General features: G+C 42.6%; 1 protein-coding gene across 4 annotated transcripts; it reads left to right on the forward strand.

Moving 5' to 3' along the window:
* The first annotated feature begins 3,907 nt into the window (after nucleotides 1-3,907).
* Nucleotides 3,908-24,176, forward strand: fxr1 (FMR1 autosomal homolog 1). Of its 4 annotated transcripts, none has more exons than XM_036978160.2 (17): nucleotides 3,908-4,033; nucleotides 6,034-6,086; nucleotides 6,190-6,283; nucleotides 6,382-6,453; nucleotides 6,621-6,769; nucleotides 6,882-6,975; nucleotides 17,892-18,008; nucleotides 18,147-18,317; nucleotides 20,332-20,410; nucleotides 20,499-20,608; nucleotides 20,716-20,808; nucleotides 20,902-21,106; nucleotides 21,310-21,501; nucleotides 21,659-21,859; nucleotides 22,074-22,151; nucleotides 22,604-22,689; nucleotides 23,221-24,176. In XM_036978160.2, the coding sequence occupies exons 1-17, from the start codon at nucleotides 3,965-3,967 to the stop codon at nucleotides 23,389-23,391; spliced, it is 2,034 nt and encodes a 677-aa protein (XP_036834055.1). In that variant the 5' UTR covers nucleotides 3,908-3,964; the 3' UTR covers nucleotides 23,392-24,176. The 4 variants fall into 4 exon arrangements, with proteins under 4 accessions (XP_036834055.1, XP_036834056.1, XP_090091801.1 ...); XM_036978161.2 differs by having other exon boundaries at nucleotides 20,722-20,808; XM_090235675.1 differs by lacking the exon at nucleotides 22,074-22,151.
* The last annotated feature ends 19 nt before the right edge of the window (nucleotides 24,177-24,195 follow it).

A 24,195-nucleotide genomic window follows, 5' to 3' on the forward strand; every position in this document is an offset into this window, starting at 1 on the left:
AAGTAAAAAAGACCTATTTGCACAGCAAATATTGGGTGTTTGCATGCTTCAGTTTACTCTACAGATTGATTCACAACAGTCCCAGCCACAACATTGTCCCCAAGCCACGATTGTATTTATCTATTTTCTATTGAACGTTTATTTAGCTAGGCAAGTCAGTTCTTATTTACAATGACGGCCTACGAAAAGGCAAAAGGCCTCCTGCGGGGATTAAAAATATAAAATACATATATAGGACAAAATACACATCATGACAAGACTACATAAAGGTAGACCTAAGACAACAAAATAGCATGGTAGCAACACAACATGACATGGTAGCAACACAATAGGGCAGCTTCACAACATGGTAGCAGCACAAAACATAGTACAAACATTATTGAGCACAGACAACAGCACAAACGGCAAGAGGGTAGAGACAACAATACATCACGCGAAGCAGCCACGAATGTCAGTAAGAGTGTCCATGATTGAGTCTTTGAATGAAGAGACGGAGATAAAACTGTCCAGTTTGAGTGTTTTTTGCAGCTCGTTCCAGTTGCTAGCTGCAGCGAACTGAAAAGAGGAGCGACCCAGGGATGTGTGTGCTTTGGGGACATTCAACAGAATGTGACTGGCAGAACGGGTGTCGTATGTGGAGAATGAGGGCTGCAGTAGGTATCTCAGATAGGGGGAAGTGAGGCCTAAGAGGGTTTTATAAGTAAGCATCAACCAATGGGTCTTGCGACAGGTATACATACAGAGATGGCCAGTTTACAGAGGAGTATAGAGTGCATTGATGTGTCCTATAAGGAGCATTGGTGGGAAAATCTGATGGCCAAATGGTGAAACACATCTAGTTGCTCGAGAGCACCCTTACCTGATGATCTATGATTTATGTCTCCGTAATCTAGCATGGGATGGTCATCTAGATTTAATCTTAGCATGCAGCTTTGATATGTGCTGAGAGATGGACAGTGGATAGTGCCATACTCCCAAGTACTTGTATGAGGTGACTACCTCAAGCTCTAAACCGTCAGATGTAATAATCACACCGGTGGGGAGAGGGGCATTCTTCTTACCAAACCCATTTTGGAGGTGTTCAGAACAAGGTGAACGGCAGAGAAAACTTGTTGAACACTAAGACAGATTTGTTGTAGGGAGTTTAACACAAAATCCGGGGAGGGGCCAGCTGAGTTTAAAACTGTATCATCTGCATGGATGAGAGAGCTTCCTACTGCCTGAGTTACGTTGTTTATGTAAATTGAGAAGAGTGTGGGGCCTAGGATTAAGCCTTGGGGTACTCCCTTGGTGACAGGCAATGGCTGAGACAGCAGATGTTCTGACTTTATACACTGCACTCTTTGAGAGAGGTAGTTAGAAAACCAGCCAAAGACCCCTCAAAGACACCAATACTCATTAGCCGGCCCACAAGACTGGAATGGTCCACCGTATCAAAGGCTTTTGCCAAGTCAATAAAAATAGCAGCACAACATTGCTTAGAATCAAAGGCAATAGAGACATCATTTAGGACCTTTAAGGTTCCAGTGAGACATCCATAACCTGAGCGGAACCAGATCGCATACCAGAGAGAATACTATAGACATCAAGAAAGCTGGTCAGTTGATTACTGACAAGTTTTTCCAACACTTTTGATAAACAGCGCAAAATATAAATTTGCCTATAACAGTTAGGACCAGCTTGATCAACCCCTTTAAATAAAGGATGCACCGTGGCTGCCTTCCAAGCAATGGGAACCTCCCCAGAGAGAAGAGACAGGTTAAAAATGTCAGAGATAGGCTTGGCGATGTTAGCGGCAGCAACCTTAAAGAAGAAAGGGTCTAAACCATCAGACCCAGATGTTTTTGGGGGTCAAGTTTAAGAAGCTCCTTTAGCACTTCGGACTCAGTGGCCGCCTGCAGGGAGAAACTTTGTAGCGGGGTAGGGGAAAAAGAGGGAGGAGCATCGGGGCTAGTCGCATTAGGAGGGGTGGGAGATGAGGAAATGTTGGATGGGCAAGGAGGCATGGCTGAGTCAAATAGGAATCCTAACTTAATGAAGTGGTGATTAAAGAGCTCAGCCGTGCTCCTTGTCAGTAACAACCACATCATCAACATTAAGGGACATGGGCAGCTGTGAGAAGGAGGGTTTCTTCTCCAGGTCTTTAACCATTTTCCATAACTTATTGGGGTTAGAGAGAGAACTACTCCTTAAAGTAACTAACTTTGGCCTTCCGGATAGCCTGAGTGCACTTATTTTTCATTTGCCTGAACGAGAGCCAGTTAGCCTGAGTATGCGTGTGCCGAGCCTTTCGTCAAATGGAATTCTTGAGGTGGAGTAACTTTGCCAGATCACAGTCGAACCAGGGGCTGAACCTGTTTCTAATTCTCATTTTCAAGTTGATTCTATACCAATTTACAGAGGCCAGTTCATGAAGGAAGGCTCGCTCATTAAAGTTTTTTAGCAAGTGTGACAAATCAGGACAAGTCGTTTCACTGAGCAGCCATTGTGAATACAGGCTGTTAAACAGTGATCACTAAGGTCATTACAGAAAACACCAGACTGATACCTATCAGGACTATTTGTGAGGATAACATCAAGGAGAGTAGCCTTTTTTGGGTGTTTGGAGTCATACCTTGTGTGATTGGTAATAATCTGAGTGAGATTTAGGGAGTCCTATTGCTTTAGGACTTGGTCAGGTGGTTTAAACATGTCCCAATTTAGGTCACCTAGAAGGACAAATACAGATTTAGTGTAAGGGGCCAGAAGAGAGCTTAGGGCATTTAGGGTACAGGCCGGTGCTGATGGTGAATGATAGCAACCAGCAACAGTCAACAAAGAGCTATTTGAAAGTTTAATGCTTAAAACCAGCAAATCAATTTTCTTGTCACCCATCTACACACAATACCCCATAATGACAAAGTGAAAATATGTTTTTAGAAATGTTGGCAAATTTGTTGAAAATGTCATACATAAATAGACTGTATCTCATATTCACACCCCTGAGTCAATACACGTTAGAATCACCTTGGGCAGCTATTACAGCTGTGAGTCATTCTGGGTCAATCTCTAAGACACACCTGTATTGTACAATATTTGCACATTATTCTTTGAAAAATTCTTCAAGCTCTGTCAAGTTTGTTGTTGATCATTGTTATACAGCCATTTTCAAGTCTTTCCATAGATTTTCAAGCCAATTTAAGTCAAAACTGTAACTAGTCCACTCGGGAACATTCAATGTTCTAAAAACATTACTCCACGTTGACATTATGGGGTATTGTGTGTAGGCCAGTGACAAAAATATAAATTGAATACATTGTAAATTCAGGCTGTAACACAACAAAATGTGGAAAAAGTCCAAGGGGTGTACTTTCTTAAGGCACTGTATCAGGAGAATGTGCTATGGCCCAGGAACAATGTTATCCTGCAGTGTGGTTTTGATTGAATTCCAGCACCATTACAACATTTACATCTGAATAAATGTACCATTTATGAGTGACACAAAAACCTATTCATTATTCATCTCGGATTTCTGATTCACAAGTTTAGCCTTTATGCCTGTCAATTCATTGACTACAATTGCCAGCACATCAGGCCATTTCAAAGTTTGGTCCTCATCTTGGTCCTCTGTCTAATGTCATGGATAGCAAAGTTGATGGATGATACATGTCCATATTTCTAAAATGCACTCGCTCAGGTGATTTACAGTGTGCAAAAATCAATTATAGGTCTTGTTGATATCCACATTTTACAATGTAGCTAACCTAAATCATAGAATATATGTTGTGCAACACTGTGAAGTGTCACATTATTTACCCCATGTTTTCATTTAGCTAACTAAATATGTTAAATGTAGGCCTATGTTATGGACAACAATGTTGTAATCCTGGAGTATGGATTATGTGCACATTGAATTTGGCCTATCAATTTGCAAGTACACTTCTAGACTTGTACCATTTGTAAACTTCTAGAACTCTTCCCCGGCATGCATTGCATGCCCAACATGGATGAACTGACGGTGGAGGTCCGTGGCTCCAACGGAGCATATTATAAGGTAAATCAATTCTTAACATTCATGTAAACTGGCCATAATCATGTTTTATAAAACATGACTCACACATCTGTTCCTCAACTATTGTCAACAAACGTAATCTAGCTACATACACTAAACTAGATATGTGTTTTCAACATGTCTGACGTTGGTAGTTAGCTAGCTATTACGAAACGTTAGATACGCTATCTTGATGGCCAAATATTATAGCCATTTGGCCTCTTGTCCGTTTTTGTTGTTGCAACAACGTTTATTCACGTCATGTTTGTCTTAACGTTACATGATTACGATATTAGTTTTCTTGGACGAAAACACTGAGGAATGTTTCTGACTTAATTAACAGCTAGTCGGGCGGGTTGTCTATTGTTAGCATCAACCAGCTAGCTAGGTACTAGCTAGTTAACTTGGCTAGCTGAACTAACGGGTTCGGTTGCTCTTTTGACTTTGCTCGTCTTGAATCAGCATGGATCTGGGTGACTTTATGACCTGCTAAACTATCTAAAAGTGTATATGCTAACCATATGTGTTAATCATAAAACAATTTTAAAGTAAAACGTTTGTTAAATTCATATTTTAATCATAGCCAGCTCACTGTTTTCATTTGCTCCTCATTGAAGTCTGAATAAGGAACTAACTTGCTAGCTAGCTGAAATGTTGTGTATAGAAGGACTTGCCCGTTTAAGAACATACATTTGGTGAAAATGTTTGCACTCGTTGTGGATGTTGTTAGACTATTGCAGGAAGTTGGAAATGTGAACAACACATTATCCTGAAGTTATTCCATGAATGCCCAGTCTTAGGCCCACTGATTGATCTATGCCGTGTCAGCTGCTCTCAGTCCTCAGCTCAGCTGTCGTCAGATTCAGCAGATACTTTAGGCACCAGGTCTATTTTTATATTCACTGAATCAAAGATCCACATAGTGAAGGGATATCACAGTGCCCTGGTCGAGTTCTTGACTAGAATAGACCTAAACATACCCTAGCAACAAGCTACAGTGCTGTGAAAAAGTATTTTCCCCCTTTCTGATTTTTGCATATTTTTATACTGTATGTAATCAGATCTTCAACCAAAACCTAATCTTAGATAAAGGGAACCTGAGTTTACAAATAACACAACAAATGTATACTTATTTTATTTATTTAATTAACAAAGTTGTGCAAAACCCAATTCCCTGTGTGAAAAAGTAGTTGCCCCCTTACACTCAATAACTGGTTGTGCCACCTTTAGCTGCAATGATTGCAACCAAATGCTTCCTGTAGTTGTTGATCAGTCTCTCACATCGCTGTGGAGGAATTGTGGCCCGCTCTTGCATGCAGAACTGCTTTAACTCAGCGACATTTGTGGGTTTTCAAGCATGAACTGCTTGTTTCAAATCCTGCCACATCTCAATTGGGATTAGGTCTGGACTTTGACTAGGCCATTCCAATTTGTTGCTTTTTAGCCAATTTCATGTAGACTTGATTGTGTGTTTTGGATCATTGTGTTGTTGCATGAAGCTGCGCTTCATCTCACAGATGGATGGCCTGACGTTCTCCTGTAAAATTCTGACACAGAGCAGAATTCATGGTTCCTTTTATTAAGGAAAATCATCCAGGTCCTGAGGCAGCAAAGCATCCCCAAACCATCACACTATCCCCAAACCATCACACTATCACCACAATGCTTGACCATTGGTATGAGGTTTTTCCTGTGGACTATAGTATTTGATTTTCACCAGGCATAATGGGACCCATCTCATCCATAAAAATTACTGAAGTTTGCCAAAAAAACACCTGGATTATTGTCAACTCTTGGAAGAATGTTCTATGGACAGATGAGTCAAAAGTATAACTTTTTGGACGGCTGTTTTGGTTCTGAAAAGATCTGAAAACATTCAGTATCAAAATATGCAAAAGTAGATAAAATTAGAAAGAGGGAACATACTTTTTCACTGCACTGTATATATAATCTAGGGCTAGGGGAGCACTTCTGAATTTAAAGTACTGCTGTCCTTTCTCTAGGGATTTGTCAAAGATGTCCATGACGATTCACTCGCTATTGCCTTTGAGAACAAGTAAGTGTGGTAATTCATCAGTTCTTGTCATATTGGAGTGATAGTGGTATTAGTTTGGGCATAACTTTTATACTGATCTAAATGCTTGTTGTTGTTAATGAAGTTGGCAACCAGAGAGACAAGTTCCCTTTAGTGATGTTCGGATGCCACCTCCAGCCGATGGTAAAAAGGACATCGGGGAGGGAGAAGAGGTGGAGGTGAGAACTGGCTCTCTATCTTCATAGAAATTTAACAGACACAGTTTCCATAGGATGTCTTATTTTTAATTATCTCCCCTTGTTTCTCTCTGTACCAGATCTTCTCCCGGGCCAATGAGCAGGAGCCATGTGGCTGGTGGCTTGCCAAAGTGCGCATGATGAAGGGAGATGTGAGTAGTTAACTGTGGTTACAATTTCACTGGTCCTATAATGTAATTTGAGAGTTGTTTCATCAAGGAGATGTTTATTTGATGTTTGTCCTCGGGTTTCCTCAACCTGTTATGTTTGTCAGTTTCATGCAAGTCGATATGTAACCTGTGTTGTGTTTACTATGTAGTTCTATGTGATCGAGTATGCTGCCTGTGACGCCACATACAATGAAATAGTCACATTTGAACGTCTTCGGCCTGTAAATATCAACAAGGCGGTGTCAAAGAGCTCCTTCTTCAAGTGCACAGTCCCAGTTCCCGACGACCTGAAAGCAGCGTATGTACCTTGTTTAAAAGTAGTTTCTGATTGTGATATAGACTGGTTATTTGTTGGATGTTATTTACATACGTTATAATTTAGAATCTGATTATAGTTCCTTCTACTTCAGGTGCGAAAGTGAACAAGCGCATAAAGATTTCAAAAAGGCAGTGGGAGCTTGTCGGATTGTCTACTGTTCAGAAACAAGTAGCTTGGTTGTACTGGTAAGTATTTATACATCTTTCTGACACTCTTTCTTCAGTTCCAGCAGATTTGAGTATACCAATGAAATAGGGCTGGAAATTGCCAGGGACCTCACGATATGATATTATCATGATAATTAGGTGCCGATATGTATTGGGATTCTCACAATTCTATATGTATTTCGATACTGTGATTTTATTGCGGTTTGACGCTCCAAACATATTACTCACTATACAGTTGATGTCGGAAGTTTACATACACCTTAGCCAAATACATTTCAACTCAGTTTTTCACAATTCCTGTTATTTAATCCTAGTAATAATATTAGGTCATTTAGGATCACCACTTTATTTTAAGAATGTGAAATGTCAGAATAATAGTAGAGAGTGAATTATTTCAGCTTTTATTTCTTTCATCACATTCCCAGTGGGTCAGAAGTTTAGATTCACTCAACTAGTATTTGGTAGCATTGCCTTTAAATTGTTTAACTTGGGTCAAATGTTTCGGGTAACCTTCCACAAGCTTCCCACAATAAGTTGGGTGAATTTTGGCCCATTCTTCCTGACAGAGCTGGTGTAACTGAGTCAGGTTTGTAGGCCTCCTTGCTCGCACATGCTTTTTCAGTTCTGCCCACACATTTTCTATAGGGTTGAGGTCCGGGCTTTGTGATGGCCACTCCAATACCTTGACTTTGTTGTCCTTAAGCCATTTTGCCACAACTTTGTATGTATGTTTGGGGTCATTGTCCATTTGGGAGACCCATTTTTATTTTATATATTGTTTTATTTCACCTTTATTTAATAACCAGGTAGGCCAGTTGAGAACAAGTTCTCATTTACAACTGCGACCTGGCCAAGATAAAGCAAAGCTGTGCGACAAAAACATCAACACAGAGTTACACATAAACAAACGTAAAGTCAATAACAGAAAAGAAAAATAGAAAAATCTATGTACAGTGTGTGCAAATGTAGAAGAGTAGGGAGGTAGGCAATAAATAGGCCATAGAAGCTACAATAATTACAATTTAGCATTAACACTGGAGTGATAGATGTGCAGATGATGATGTGCAAGTAGAGATACTGGGGTGCAAGAGGTAAGTAATAATATGGGGAGGAGATAGTCAGGTGTGCTATTTAGAGATTGGCTGTGTACAGGTACAGTGATCGGTAAGCTGCTCAGACAGCTGATGCTTAAAGTAAGAGAGGGAGATATTAGACTCCAGCTTCAGAGATTTCTGCAATTGGTTCCAGTCATTGGCAGCAGAGAACTGGAAGAAAAGGCGGCCAAAGGAAGTGTTAGCTTTGGGGATGACCAGTGCAATATACTTGCTGGGTTTGGCGACAGATATGTAGTGAGGGCCAGCCAACGAGAGCATACAGGTCGCAGTGGTGGGTAGTATATTGGGCTCTGGTGATAGACTGCATCCAATTTGCTGAGTAGTGTTTGGGGCTGTTTCGTAAATGACATCGCCGAAGACAAGGATCGGTAGGATTGTCAGTTTTACGAGGATATGTTTAGCGGAATGAGTGAGAGGCTTTGTTTATTTTTTTATTTTATTTTTATTTCACCTTTATTTAACCAGGTAGGCTAGTTGAGAACAAGTTCTCATTTACAACTGCGACCTGGCCAAGATAAAGCATAGCAGTGTGAACAGACAACAGAGTTACACATGGAGTAAACAATAAACAAGTCAATAACACAGTAGGGAAAAAAAGAGTCTATATACATGGTGTGCAAAAGGCATGAGGAGGTAGGTGAATAATTACAATTTAGCAGGTTAACACTGGAGTGATAAATGATCAGATGGTCATGTGCAGGTAGAGATACTGGTGTGAAAAAGAGCAGAAAAGTAAATAAATAAAAATAGTATGGGGATAGGTAGGTCAATTGGGTGGGCTATTTACCGATGGACTATGTACAGCTGCAGCGATCGGTTAGCTGCTCAGATAGCAGATGTTTAAATTTGGTGAGGGAGATAAGTCTCCAATTTCAACGATTTTTGCAATTCGTTCCAGTCACAGACAGCAGAGAACTGGAAGGAAAGGTGGCCAAATTAGGTGTTGGCTTTAGGGATGATCAGTGAGATACACCTGCTGGAGCGTGTGCTACGGGTGGGTGTTGCCATCGTGACCAGTGAACTGAGATAAGGTGGAGCTTTACCTAGCATGGACTTATAGATGACCTGGAGCCAGTTAGTTTGGCGACGAATATGTAGCGAGGGCCAGCCGACTAGAGCATACAGGTCGCAGTGGTGGGTGGTATAAGGTGCTTTAGTAACAAAGCGGATGGCACTGTGATAAACTGCATCCAGTTTGCTGAGTAGAGTATTGGAAGCCATTTTGTAGATGACATCGCCGAAGTCGAGGATTGGTAGAATAGTCAGTTTTACTAGGGTAAGTTTGGCGGCGTGAGTGTAGGAGGCTTTGTTGCGAAATAGAAAGCCGATTCTAGATTTGATTTTGGATTGGAGATGTTTAAGTCTGAAAGGAGAGTTTACAGTCTAGCCAGACACCTAGGTACTTGTAGATGTCCACATATTCTAGGTCGGAACCATCCAGGGTGGTGATGCTAGTCGGGCGTTTATCATTTTCTTCACCAACGGTCCTAATGTAAAAATCCATCCTTTTCTCAATGTCTCTGGTGATGCTAGTCGGGCGTGCGGGTGCAGGCAGCGAACGGTTGAAAAGCATGCATTTGGTTTTACTAGTGTTTAAGAGCAGTTGGAGGCCACGGAAGGAGTGTTGTATGGCATTGAAGCTCGTTTGGAGGTTAGATAGCACAGTGTCCAAGGAAGGGCCAAAGGTATACAGAATGGTGTCGTCTGCGTAGAGGTGGATCAGGGAATCGCCCGCAGCAAGAGCAACATCATTGATATATACAGAGAAAAGAGTCAGCCCGTGAATTGAACCCTGTGGCACCCCCATAGAGACTGCCAGAGGACCGGACAACATGCCCTCCGATTTGACACACTGAACTCTGTCTGCAAAGTAGTTGGAGAACCAGGCAAGGCAGTCATTAGAAAAACCGAGGCTACTGAGTCTGCCGATAAGAATATGGTGATTGACAGAGTCGAAAGTCTTGGCCAGGTCAATGAAGACGGCTGCACAGTACTGTCTATTATCGATGGCGGTTATGATATCGTTTAGTACCTTGAGCGTGGCTGAGGTGTACCCGTGACCGGCTCGGAAACCAGATTGCACAGCGGAGAAGGTACGGTGGGATTCGAGGTGGTCAGTGATCTGTTTGTTGACTTGGCTTTCGAAGACCTTAGATAGGGAAAGCAGGATGGATATAGGTCTGTAACAGTTTGGGTCCAGGGTGTCTCCCCCTTTGAAGAGGGGGACGACCACGGCAGCTTTCCAGTCCTTGGGGATCGCAGACGATATGAAAGAGAGGTTGAACAGGCTGGTAATAGGGGTTGCGACAATGGCGGCGGATAGTTTCAGAAATAGAGGGTTCAGATTGTCAAGCCCAGCTGATTTGTACGGGTCCAGGTTTTGCAGCTCTTTCAGAACATCTGCTATCTGGATTTGGGTAAAGGAGAATCTGGGGAGGCTTGGGCCAGTAGCTGCGGGGGGATGGAGCTGTTGGCCGAGGTTGGAGTCGCCAGGAGGAAGGTAAGACCAGCCGTTGAGAAATGCTTGTTGAAGTTTTCGATTATCATGGATTTATCGGTGGTGACCGTGTTACCTAGCCTCGGTGCAGTGGGCAGCTGAGAGGAGGTGCTCTTGTTTTCCATGGACTTTACAGTGTCCCAGAACTTTTTGGAGTTAGAGCTACAGGATGCACATTTCTGCTTCAAAAAGCTGGCCTTTGCTTTTCTGACTGACCTTGTGTATTGGTTCCTGACTTCCCTGAACAGTTGCATATCGTGGGGACTATTCGATGCTATTGCAGTCCGCCACACAAAATGTTTTTGTGCTGGTCGAGGGCAGTCAGGTCTGGAGTGAACCAGGGGCTAAATCTGTTCTTAGTTCTGCATTTTTTGAACGGAGCATGCTTATCTAAGATGGTGAGGAAGTTACTTTTAAAGAATGACCAGGCATCCTCAACTGACGGGATGAGGTCAATATCCTTCCAGGATACCCGGGCCAGGTTGATTAGACAGGCCTGCTCACAGAAGTGTTTTAGGGAGCGTTTGACAGTGATTAGGGGTGGACGTTTGACTGCAGACCCGTAGCGGTACAGGCAATGAGGCAGTGATCGCTGAGATCCTGATTGAAGACAGCGGCTTTGTATTTGGAGGGCCAGTTGGTCAGGATAACGTCTATGAGGGTGCCCTTGTTTACAGATTTAAGGTTGTACCTGGTGGGTTCCTTGATGATTTGTGTGAGATTGAGGGCATCTTGCTTAGATTTTTCGGACTGCCGGGGTGTTAAGCATATCCCAGTTTAGATCACCTAACAGAACAAACTCTGAAGCTAGATGGGGGCGATCAATTCACAAATGGTGTCCAGGGCACAGCTGGGAGCTGAGGGGGGTCGGTAGCAGGCGGCAACAGTGAGAGACTTATTTCTGGAGAGATTCATTTTTAAAATTAGAAGTTCGAACTGTCTGGGTATGGACCTGGAAAGTATGACATTACTTTGCAGGCTATCTCAGCAGTTCTATCTTGATGGAAAATGTTATAGTTGGGTATGGAAATTTCCGAATTTTTGGTGGCCTTCCTAAGCCAGGATTCATACACGGCAATGACATCAGGGTTGGCAGAGTGTGCTAAAGCAGTGAGTAAAACAAACTTAGGGAGGAGGCTTCTGGTGTTGACATGCATGAAACCAAGGCTTTTTCGATCACAGAAGTCAACAAATGAGGGTGCCTGGGGACATGCAGGGCCTGGGTTTACCTCCACATCACCCGCGGAAGAGATTTCTGGGCGTGGTAGAATATATTCAGGGCATAATGCGCAGACGGGTATGGTGGGGTGCAGGTACAGTGGAGGTAAGCCCAGGCACTGGGTGATGATAAGAGAGGTTGTATCTCTGGACATGCTGGTTGTAATGGGTGAGGTCACCGCATGTGTGGGAGGTGGGACAAAGGAGGTATCAGAGGTATGAAGAGTGGAACTAAGGGGTCCATTGTAAACTAAAACAATGATAACTAACCTGAACAACAGTAAACAAGTAATATTGACATTTGAGAGAGACATACAGTGAGGCATAAAGTAATCACAGGTGTTGATTGGGAGAGCTAGCTAAAACAACAGCTAATCAGCTAACACAACAACAGCAGGTAAAATGGTGCTGACTATTCAGAGAGGGTCGGATTAACTACACACAGAGCCTGAGTTTGCGGCTGGGCCGACAGATAAAAAATAAATCAACAGAATGGAGTACTGTGATTAATGGACAGTCCAGTAGGCATCAGCTATGTAGCCAAGTGATCATAGTGACGTAGGCCGGATGAAGGCACAGCGGATGGAGTATTCGTCGGCAGACCAGTCGTGGGGGTGCGGCGGGGCGCCGTGTCGACAGAGAATCCAAGCCAGATGGCGAAAGAGGTATTGTGGAATTTAGTTTGCTAGCCGGGAGATGTGCCTGGCTCACAGCTAACTGGTGCTAGCTTCGTGGCAGTTGCGTTAGCCACTATATCCAATCGGTAGCAGCGGTGATCCTGTGCCAAGGTCCAGAGTTTACAGCAAGGATCCGGTGGAGTTTTGGGCTCTAGCCATGTATGAGTGGGGTTCGGGTGAACAGCAGGCCGGGACGTGGGCCTCAGGGAATATCTTCGGTACTAGGTGCCACGGTGAGTGAAAGCTAGCTAGCTGTGAGCGAGCTAGCTGTGAAGATCAGAAGTAGTGGTCCAGGGATGACGGCAGGAATCCGGCGTTGTTGTGGAGAGACAGTCCGATATTGGTAGACAAGCGATATTGGTAGACAGGCGAGTATTGTCCAGGCTAAAAACAGGGCTGGTATCTGTGCAGAAGGTAAAAGCTGCTAGCAGTGGCTAACAATAACTAAATAGCTTGTAGCTTATTAGCTGGTTAGCTTCTGGAGATTCTTCAATGTGTTCTAAAATTTTAAATAATAGCGATTCCGTATCACATTGGGTGAGGCAGGTTACCGGAAGGTATAATCGAATAAAAAATCGAGAAGAGATTGAAAATAAATTGAAATATATACAAAAAATACAAAAGTACACGAGAGGACAAAACAAACACGTCTTCACTGCTACGCCATCTTGGATGCAAAATAGGAAGCCAATTCTAGATTTAATTTTGGATTGGAGATGCTTAGAGCTTACAGTTGTAACCCTCTCACCAGGCTCGAATTTGACTCTCACGATATTAACTTACTTGGAGTATCTCAACAGCATGGGATGTTAGGTGAGAAGGACATCTCCAATAATAATTCCTATTGTAAACTGTCTAGGGTGATGACAATAGGGTATTAACTTCAGATGAAATGATTATAGGTTTCTGTTATTGTATCAGGGTAGGCTATCCCATGCATTAAATTAAATTGAAACAGTAAATGACTCCAAGGCAACATATATAAGGTTCAATATGTGTATTATTACATTTTCATAGCACAAAATAAAAATAAATAAAAATAATAAACATCAATGAGTCGTGCACAACCCATGTCCAAATGATTGAAAGCTTGCTTAATAACCCGGTGGCGCGCGTTGGAGCTATATAAAAAAAAAAATGGTGACACACATAAAGTCCAGAAGCACCTCACGTTGTGGTTACTCACTACTTGTAGATATTCCTTGAGCGAAGTATGGCAGTTCCTTGCAGGTTTCCTAACAAGATCCACAGCAAGCACCGCTATCAATGCAGACAGTACTCCTTAGCCGTAACCGATATCCCATGGGAACATGAACTTGTTAAGCTTTCCCATGCAATTCTCTCGGTGTTACACGATGCTAGGCTAACCTCAAGGCTGGCAAATACCTCCACGATGAGACGGTAGCTTCAGTCTTTACTAAGTCTTAACAAAATTATAACAACTCTTATAAAATAAAATTGGTATTTCCCTTCATGTATTAGTAGGTATGGGTTTTTGTTCTAGTTTTGTCGTCGTCTTTTATCATTTTCTTCACCAACGGTCCTAATGTAAAAATCCATCCTTTTCTCAATGTCTCTCTCCCTCTTTTTCCTTTCCCAGACCTCCCTTTAACCAGGTCAACTCCCATTGGTCACAGCTCAACTTCTTTCGGATCAGTGGGACGGTAGCGTCCCACCTCGACAACATCCAGTGAAATTGCAGAGTGCCAAATTCAAATTAAATTACTATAAATATTTAACTTTCATAAAGTCACAAGTGCAATACATCAAAATAAAGCTTAACTTGATGTTAATCCAGCCACCGTGTCAGATTTCAAAAAGGCTTTACGGCGAAAGCAAACCAAGCGATTATCTGAGGACAGCGCCACGCATACCAACACATGAAAAACATATTTCAACCGTGTCGCACCACAAATGGTCCTTTTGTTCGATAAATTCCTTCTTTATATCCACAAAATGTCCATTTGTTTGGCAAGTTTGATTCAGAAATACACCGGTTCCAACTCGCCCAACATGACTACAAAGGATCTAATAAGTTACCTGTAAACTTGGTCCAAACATTTCAAACAACTTTCCAAATCCAACCTTCGATTATTTACATTTTAGGATATCTATCAAATTTAAGACTGAATATACTGTGTTCAATAGCGGATAAAAACAACGTGGAGTGAGCGCCAGTTCACGTGCACCACGCAGAAGAGTCCACTTGGCTTGACACTCACAATGAACAGCCCTACTTCTTCATTTCTCAAAAGAAATACATCAAGCAATTTCTTAAGACTGTTGACATCTAGTGGAAGCTATAGGAACTGCAACCATGTTCCTCATAAATATAGTTTCCCATAGAAAACCAATTGAAAACACAGTGACTTTGTTTTTTTCCCCCTGGATGGTTTGTCCTCTGGGTTTCACCTGCCAAATAAGTTCTGTTATACTCACAGACATAATTTCAACAGTTTTAGAAACTTTTGTGTTTTCTATCTAAATCTACCAATTTAATGCATATCCTAGCTTCTGGGCCTGAGAAACAGGCAGTTTACTTTGAGCATGCATTTCATCCGGACGTGAAAATACTGCCCCCTATCCCAATGAAGGCTAGGGGCAGTATTTTGACATCTGGATGAAAAGCGTGCCCAAAGTAAACTGCTTGGATAGAAAACACTCTAAAGTTTCTAAAGCTGTTAAAATAATATCTGTGAGTATAACAGAACTTATATGGCATGCGAAACCCCAAGGACAAACCACCCCCCCCCCCCCCTTTAGAAAGAGTTTCAGGTTTGTTTTTGGAAAAATGAGCTAGAATTGGTAGTTTTTCTAAGTGGCTCCCATTTTGGCTGTAGTGTTTTCATGCGTGTGGATGAGAGCGCATTCTTTGTTTATCTCCGGTAAAGACAATAACGATTCTCGGTCTTAAATTTTATCGTTTATTTACGTATTAAGTGGTACCGGAGGTTTGATTAAAAACGTTGTTTGGAGAAGTTTATTGGTAACGTTTGGAGTGCCAACAGAAGATCTTCAATGGTAAGGCATTTATTTTATCGCTATTTTTGACTTTCGTGGAGCACCTGCCTGGTTGAAAAATGTTTTTTGTGCTTTTGTATGCGGGGCGCTGTCCTCATAATCGCATGGTGTGCTTTCGCTTTAAAGCCTTTTTGAAATCTGACACAGCGGCTGGATTAACAAGAAGTTAAGCTTTATTTTGATGTATGACACTTGTATTTTCATGAATGTTAAATATTTATATATTTGTTACTTCAATTTTGCGCTCTACAATTTCACCGGAAGTTGTCAAGATGGGACTCTACCGTCCCACCTGCCCGTAGGAAGTTAATAAGCATGTCCCAGTTTAGGTCTCCTAACAGGGCACAACTGGGGGGGGGGGGGGGGTCTATAACAAGCGGCAACGGTGAGAAACTTGTTTCTGGAAAGGTGGATTTGTTTGCTGGAATTGTTTGGCTGGAATTGTTTGGGCACAGACCTGGATAGTATGACAGAACTCTGCAGGCTATCTCTGCAGAAGATTGCAACTCAGCACCCTTTGGCAGTTCTGTCTTGTCGGAAAATGTTATTGTTAAGGATGTAAATTTCAGGAATTTTGGTGGCCTTCCTAAGCCAGGATTCAGACACGGCTAGGACATCCGGGTTGGCGGAGTGTGCTAAAGCAGTGAATAAAATAAACTTAGGGGGGAGGCTTCTAATGTTAACATGCATGAAACCAAGGCTTTTATGGTTACAAAAGTCAACAAATGCGATCGCCTAGGGAATGAGAGTGATGCTGGGGGCTGCAGGGCCTGGGTTAACCTCTACATCAGAGGAACAAAGGAGGAGTAGGATAAGAGTACAGCTAAAGGCTAAAAGAACTGGTCGTCTAGTGCGTTCGGAACAGAGAGTAAAAGGAGCAGGTTTCTGGACACAGACGAATAGATTCGAGGCATGATGTACAGACAAGGGTATGGTAGGATGTGAGTACAGTGGAAGTAAGCCTAGGAATTGAGTGACGATGAGAGGTTTTGTCTCCAGAGGCACCATTTAAGCCAGGTGCGGTCACCGCATGTGTGAGGGGGTGGAACATAAGGCATATTGATCAGGGCTGGAGGCTCTACAGTGAAATAAGACAAATTACTAACCAAAACGGCAATAGACAAGGCATATTGACATTAGAGAGAGGCATGTGTAGCCGAGTGATCATAGGGTCTAGTGAGTAGCATTTCCCCCCCTCATGAAGCCATCTATTTTGTGAAGTGCACCAGTCCCACCTGCAGTAAAGCACCCCCACAACATGATGCTGCCACCCCCGTGCTTCACGGCTGGGATGGTGTTCTTTGGCTTGCAAGCCTCCCCCTTTTACCTCCAAACAAAACAATGGTCATTATGGCCGAAAAGTTATATTTTTGTTTCATCAGACCAGAGGACATTTCTCCAAAAAGTACGATCTTTGTTCCCATGTGCAGTTGCAAACTGGCTTTTTTTATAGCGGTTTTGGAGCAGTGGCTTCTTCCTTGCTGAGCAATATGTCCTCCAGCATCTTCACAAGGTCCTTTGCTGTTCTGGGATTGATTTAAACTTTTCGTACCAAAGTACGTTCATCTCTAGGAGACAACGCGTATCCTTCCTGAGCCGTATGACGTCTGCGTGGTCCCATGGTGTTTATACTTGCGTACTATTGTTTGTACAGATGAACGTGGTACCTTCGGGCGTTTGGAAATTGCTCCCAAGGACGAACCAGACTTGTGGAGGTCTTGGCTGATTTCTTTTGATTTTTCCATGATGTCAAGCAAAGAGGCACTGAGTTTGAAGGTAGGCCTTGAAATACATCCACAGGTACACCTCCAATTGACTCAGGCTAATAGACATTATTTTTCAGAAGCTTCTAAAGCCATGACATTTTCTGGAATTTTCCAAGCTGTTTAAAGGCACATTCAACTTAGTGTATGTGAACTTCTGACCCACTGCAATTGTGATACAGTGAAATACTCCGTTTGTAAACAATTGTTGGAAAAATGACTTGTCATGCACAAAGTAGATGTCCTAACCGACTTGCCAAAACTATAGTTTAACAAGAAATTTGTGGAGGGGTTGAAAAACGAGTTTTAAAGACTCCAACCTAAGTGTATGTAAACTTCCGACTTCAACTGTATGTCTGCTGCAGAGGGACAAGAGACATGAGAGAACTAGTTTAGACCAGTTATAGAAATAAGTCCTGAAAACAAATTGGGTCCCTATTTAAAAAGAAGATGGAGAACAAGCTATGGGAAAAAATACTGGAGTTTTGGTGCAGGCACAGCCAACTAGCGCAAAAATAATATTGTGAAAATGATATGATATATCGTCAAAAATAATATCCCGATATGTAACTATACATTTTTCCCCCTACCAGTTAATGTGTTTTGACCATTTATTTATGTTTATATTCTTGTTTCCTTGCAGTCCATAAATGAAGCCACAGTTAAGCGAGTGTCTTTGCTCAGTGACATGCACCTGAGGAGCATTCGTACTAAGCTCATGCTCATGTCCCGAAATGAGGAGGCCACTAAACATCTGGAGGTAAGGGCGATTTTCATAATTGCATCCTGGCATAAAAACACATGAATTCATGCGCATGACAGAATTAAATTGGATAATAGTAAAATTAATGGCATCTGTGAATGTAAGATCTTTCACTCAAAACGATCTCCTCTCAAGAGTACAAAGCAACTGGCATCTGGTTTCCAAGAGGAGTTTACAGTCAGAGTGGACCTTATGGGCCTTGCCATTGGAAGCCATGGAAGCAACATTCAACAAGCCAGAAAACTGCCTGGAGTCACTGCTATCGAGCTGGATGAGGGGAGCGGGACGTTCAGAATTTACGGAGAGGTGTGCTAATGCTTTTACTGCTTCAAGACCTTATGAGGGAACTATAGACGTTCGTTCAAAAGTTTGGAGTCACTTAGAAATGTCCTTGTTTTTGAAAGAAAAGCACAAAAAAAAATGCCCCTTTAAAATAACATGAATTTGATGAAAAATAGTGTTGACATTGTTAATGTTGTAAATGACTATTGAAGCTGGAAAAATATGATTTTTAATGGAATATCTACATAGGCATACAGAGGTCCATTGTCAGCAACCATCACTCCTGTGTTCCAATGGCACGTTGTGTTAGCTAATCCAAGTTTATCATTTTAAAAGGCTAATTGATCATTAGAAAACCCTTTTCCAATAATGTTAGCACAGCTGAAAACTGTTGTGCTGATTTAAAGAAGCAATAAAAAAAACTGGCCTTTTTTAGACTAGTTGAGTATCTGGAGCATCAGCATTTGTGAGTTCGATTACAGGCGCAAAATGGCCAGAAACAAAGAACTTTCTTCTGAAACTCGTCAGTCTATTCTTGTTCTGAGAAATTAAGGCTATTCCATGCGAGAAACTGAAGATCTCGTACAACGCTGTGTGCTACTCCCTTCACAGAACAGAGCAAACTGTCTCTAACCAGAATAGAAAGAGGAGTGGGAGGCCCGGTGCACAACTGAGCAAGAAGACAAGTACATTAGGGTGTCTAGTTTGAGAAACAGACGGCTCGCAAGTCCTCAACTGGCAGCTTCATTAAATAGTACCTGCAAAACACCAGTCTCAACGTCAACACTGAAGAGGCGGGATGCTTTGGGATGCTGGCCTACAATATTAATTTACAACATTGTCTACGCTGTATTTCTGATCAATTTGATGTTTTAATGTACAAAAAAATATGCTTTTCTAATTTCTAAGTGACCACACACTTTTGAACGGTAGTCTGTATGACAGAACTATGGACGTATGTGTGTGCGTGTGAACTATGGACGTGTGTGTGCGTGTGAAATATGGACGTGTGTGTGCGTGTGAAATATGGACGTGTGTGTGCGTGTGAACTATGGACGTGTGTGTGCGTGTGGACGTGCGTGTGAACGTGTGGGTGCGTGTGAACTATGGACGTGTGTGAGTGTGAACTATGGACGTGTCTGTGAGTGTGAACTATGGACGGGTGTGAACTATGGACGGGTGTGTGCGTGTGATCGTGTGGGTGCGTGTGAACTATGGACGTGTCTGTGAGTGAACTACGGACTTTTGTGTGTGAGTGAACTACGGACTTTTGTGTGTGAGTGAACTACGGACGCGTGTGTGAGTGAATTACGGGCGCGTGTGTGAGTGTGAACTACGGCCGCGTGTGTGAACTACGGCCGCGTGTGTGAACTACGGCCGCGTGTGTGAACTACGGCCGCGTGTGTGAACTATAGACGTGTGTGTCTGAATTATAGACGTGTGTGTGAACTATAGACGTGTGTGTGAACTATAGACGTGTGTGTGAACTATAGACGTGTGTGTGAACTATAGACGTGTGTGTGAACTATAGACGTGTGTGAACTATAGACGTGTGTGTGTGTGTGAACTATAGACGTGTGTGTGTGTGTGAACTATAGACGTGTGTGTGTGTGTGTGTGTGAACTATAGACGTGTGTGTGTGAACTATAGACGTGTGTGTGTGTGTGTGTGTGTGTGAACTATAGACGTGTGTGTGTGGGAACTATAGACGTGTATGTGTGTGTGTGTGAACTATAGACGTGTGTGTGTGTGTGTGTGAACTATAGACGTGTGTGTGTGTGAACTATAGACGTGTGTGTGTGTGTGTGTGTGTGTGTGAACTATAGACGTGTGTGTGTGTGTGTGTGTGTGTGTGAACTATAGACGTGTGTGTGTGTGTGAACTATAGACGTGTGTGTGTGTGTGTGTGAACTATGGGCGTGTGTGTGTGAACTATGGGCGTGTGTGTGTTAACTATAGACGTTTGTGTGAGTGAACTACAGACGTGTATTTACCACCAGGACCTTTTTAAGAAAAACAACCTTTTGTATTCTTCAAGAATGAGGAGGCAGTTAAGAAGGCAAGGAATTATCTGGAGTTTCTTGAAGATTCTGTTCAGATCCCCAGGAACTTGGTCGGTATGTATGGAGATGGATTTGATCATTATAAAATTCAAGTGATGGTGTGTTTGTGGCAGTTCACACAAGTTCTTTGTGGCTTTTTCAGGCAAGGTAATTGGCAAGAATGGGAAAGTCATTCAGGAGATCGTTGACAAGTCTGGAGTGGTGAGAGTTAGGATTGAAGGGGACAAGGATGGCACACAGCCACGTCAAGAAGTAAGCCCTTTTGTGCTACTTTCTAGCTCACTTAGTAGACGAAGAGATCAATATTGTCATCGAAACACTCTTCACCCATAATAACATCATTTATTTGTGATGCGCTGACACAGGGAATGGTCCCGTTTACATTTGTCGGCACTAAGGAGAATATTGGGAATGTCCAGGTACTTCTGGAGTACCACATTGCCTACCTGAACGTAAGCAGTGATCTACAGTAACACACTCCTAATGGTTTGACTCAGCGCTGTAAGAGTTTTTTTTGTGACATGTTTGCCTGTCGTCGACTGCAGGAAGTCGAGCAGCTGCGTATGGAGAGACTGCAGATAGATGAGCAGCTGAGGCAGATTGGGATGGGCCACAGGCCTTCATCTGGCCGCCCAGCAGAAAAGGGCTACACCACAGACGACAGTGTGGCTGCTACCGCCGTACACACCAGCCGCTCCTACACCGGCAGAGGCCGCGGACGCAGGGGCCCCAACTACACCTCCGGCTATGGTGAGTGTCATGTTTACAATGATACTGAAGACATTTTGTAGATTCTCCCATTACAAGCCAGTCTTCCACACCTATCAGGTGGTCAGTCGAAAGTTAAGACACTCTAGAGAGGGGAATATTGATATTGGGATATAATGCTATAGCTCAACAGAATGTGATAGTCATCAGCCATGTGGTATTAAAAAGAAATGTTTGACTTTCAGGCACAAACTCTGAGCAATCCAATGCCTCTGAGACTGACTCTGAGCGTAAGGATGAGCTGAGTGACTGGTCCCTGGCGGGAGAAGAACCGGAGAGGGGGACTCGACCACAGAGAGACAGCAGGAGGAGAGCTGGTCCAGGGAGGGGTAGAGGGCCCAGGGGCCGTGGAGCAGGGAGAGGAGCCCCCAACACCGGTACAGCTGCAGACACAATTGATGGGTCATACATATGCTGATGACATCAGACAATCATTTGTTATCCTTTATGTTTATCATGAATGATCACATGAAGGTTTGAATTGTTCCTCAAACGATAGGTATTAAATATTAAGCCATTTTGCTTACTCTGTAGCTCTGAAGGATCCTTATGGCAACCCATACAGTGTGCTTGACAACACAGAGACAGACCAGACGGCTGACACTGATGCAAGCGACTCCAACCTCAACACAAACCGCCGCCGCCGCTCCCGCCGCCGCCGGACTGACGAGGACACAACAGTCATTGATGGCATGAGTGAATCAGATAACGCTTCCCTCAGTGAGAATAGCCTTGGTAAGTCCCTTCTGGATAAAGGTGTCTGAGTAAAATAAACAATCCCTGGGAGCCAATGGGATTCAACAACAAACACTCTGATAAGCATTAGATGGGAGGCAATTACCTCCGTGACAGACCAAAAAAGGATAGAATCACAAATTTACACCAATCCCAAGTCTATCCTTATGCAATACTCTCACTGAGGGCTCTGCACAAATTCTCCCCCACATAGATGACTCAAAAGCTAAACCACAACGGCGTAACCGTAGCAGCAGACGCAGTGTCCGCCCACCAGAGGAAAAGCAACCAGGTAACCAACCGGTGGTGAACGGCCTGTTTGTTTACCAAAGCGTGTGCTTAACACTTTCCCTCGCTAGCAGTCAAGTGATTCAACCAGTAACCATCAACTTGCTCTGGGAAGCCTCTTCAATTTCTCTATCTGGAGCTGAGGGAGAAACTTAGGAAAGGCATGCCATCAAGAAGACCCATTGTTTTTAATGTTACCACTCCAATTCACTAACATGTCAGCTACTGGTTGACAACCGTTTTAAGGTTGTGAGAATTTATTGATTTTTCCTTGCTGTAATACTAGTTGCCTTTATTTCTCACTTGCACTCCTAAGACTACCTTTTTAGTTATTTTTAACTGCATTGTCTGTTTTTTTCATTGTTTTTATTTAATTAGCTATGATGACATCCAATTTAAGTTCTAGTTAAATGAATTACCAATGTAAAAGTGGTTCTAACATTCTTTGTTTTGCAGTTACAGTGGCAGATTACATATCCCGTGCTGAATCACAAAGCAGACAGACTAACCAAAAAGAACTGAAAAATAACAAAAAAGAACTGGTGAGTCTGGAAAACAATGCTACAAATCAGACTTCAGGGCCTGTATGTATCAGAATAGGAGTGCGGATCTAGGATCAGACCCCCCGGTTTTTTACTTGGGGCTCCCGAGTGGCGCAGCGTTCTAAGGCACTGCTTCTCAGTGCTATAGACGTCATTACTGACCCTGGTTCGATTCCAGGCTGTATCACAACTAACTGGGAGTCCCATAGGGCAGCGCACAATTGGCCCAGCGTCGTTAGGGTTTGACGGGGGTAGGCAATCATGAATTTGTTCTTAACTAACTTGCCTGGTTAAATAAATTACTCATTGTGATTTAAAAGGTTAAACTGATCCTAAATCAGCACTACTACTATGAGAGACTTGTTACATACAGGTCGGTCCCAGGCCAGAGAAAGAATCATGGTAATGTGCCAAACCCTGCCAATGAGTTGAGACCAGGCTGGTTTTCAATTCCCAGAATTGTATCAACACATGAATGTGAAGTGTGTCTTTGGTCAAGCTTCTGTAACTGTTTCTACCTGTGTCTTTTAGGGGCAGGTTGAGTGTATCGCGGAGCACAGCCTATCTGCAGAAGCAAATACAAGCAACGGACCCAGCAATGGAAGAGGTGACGAACCAGGCAGGGCTTCCACAGAACAGGTTGCCAAAGTCACTTACCAAGGGAATGGTGACCAGCAGCCTGTCCTGAACGGGGTTTCCTAATCTACGAATCCACTCAAACTCATTAATTGTACTACATTTTTACAATAGTTATTGTACAAGCTTGCCAAAGATAGTCATGGACTTCCAGATTCTCTACTGCACTTTTCAGTTCCCTCAACATGGGACACAGAGAGATTTAGCACTGAACCCGAGACATAAGAGTATGTTTCAAGTACATGATCTGATGTTGTGCCTTGAGAATAGATTCAACATAGTTAGTTGCCTGGCTGTAGTAAACGTTTTGTCAGTGATGGCAAAGATAGGAAGAATCCAGTTATCCTAATATTTGTTGAGTTAGCTGCTTTTTGTTACATTTTAATATGCAACCACTTCTTCATACGAGGAAATGCAGTCTGGAAGAGAGTTTTGCACTGAATTGTAATTTATTTTCCATAAGAATAACATTAGTCTGGATACTGGTCTGTTAATGTTCAATGTCAATTTTTTTTTATTTTTTATCCTGAATGACACTCCATATAGTAGTGAACCTGTATGCTGAAATGCACCCACCAGAGGCTGGAATTATGGTGGCAGTAACTGGTCTCATGAAGGAGCTTTATTTGGTTTATCAAGTGTACAGTATTTAAAAAGCTGTTATTCCTAACACTGGCTGAAGACTGTATTTTCATGCAGGTGACAATTTGGACTACTGAAAGAAAAGTTCCCAGATGTTGGTTTGGTAAACTACAATTCTGTTTTTTTATGCTCATTCTGGTTTGATGTGCAATATGTTTTGTATGCCGGTAGTTCTTAAATAAAACCCGATCTTCCATTTAGATCCAAAACCACCTTTGTCCTGAGAAC

This window comes from Oncorhynchus mykiss, chromosome 5 (assembly GCF_057628025.1).
Source record: "Oncorhynchus mykiss isolate SJ-2025 chromosome 5, ASM5762802v1, whole genome shotgun sequence".
NCBI lineage: Eukaryota > Metazoa > Chordata > Actinopteri > Salmoniformes > Salmonidae > Oncorhynchus > Oncorhynchus mykiss.

Coding starts and splice junctions, on each gene's coding strand:
- fxr1 (XM_036978160.2), top strand. CDS start 3,965: ATGCATTGCATGCCCAACATGGATGAACTGACGGTGGAGGTCCGTGGC. Junction 6,284..6,381: donor GGGAGGGAGAAGAGGTGGAG/GTGAGAACTGGC, acceptor TCTCTGTACCAG/ATCTTCTCCCGGGCCAATGA. Junction 6,770..6,881: donor CCCGACGACCTGAAAGCAGC/GTATGTACCTTG, acceptor CTTCTACTTCAG/GTGCGAAAGTGAACAAGCGC.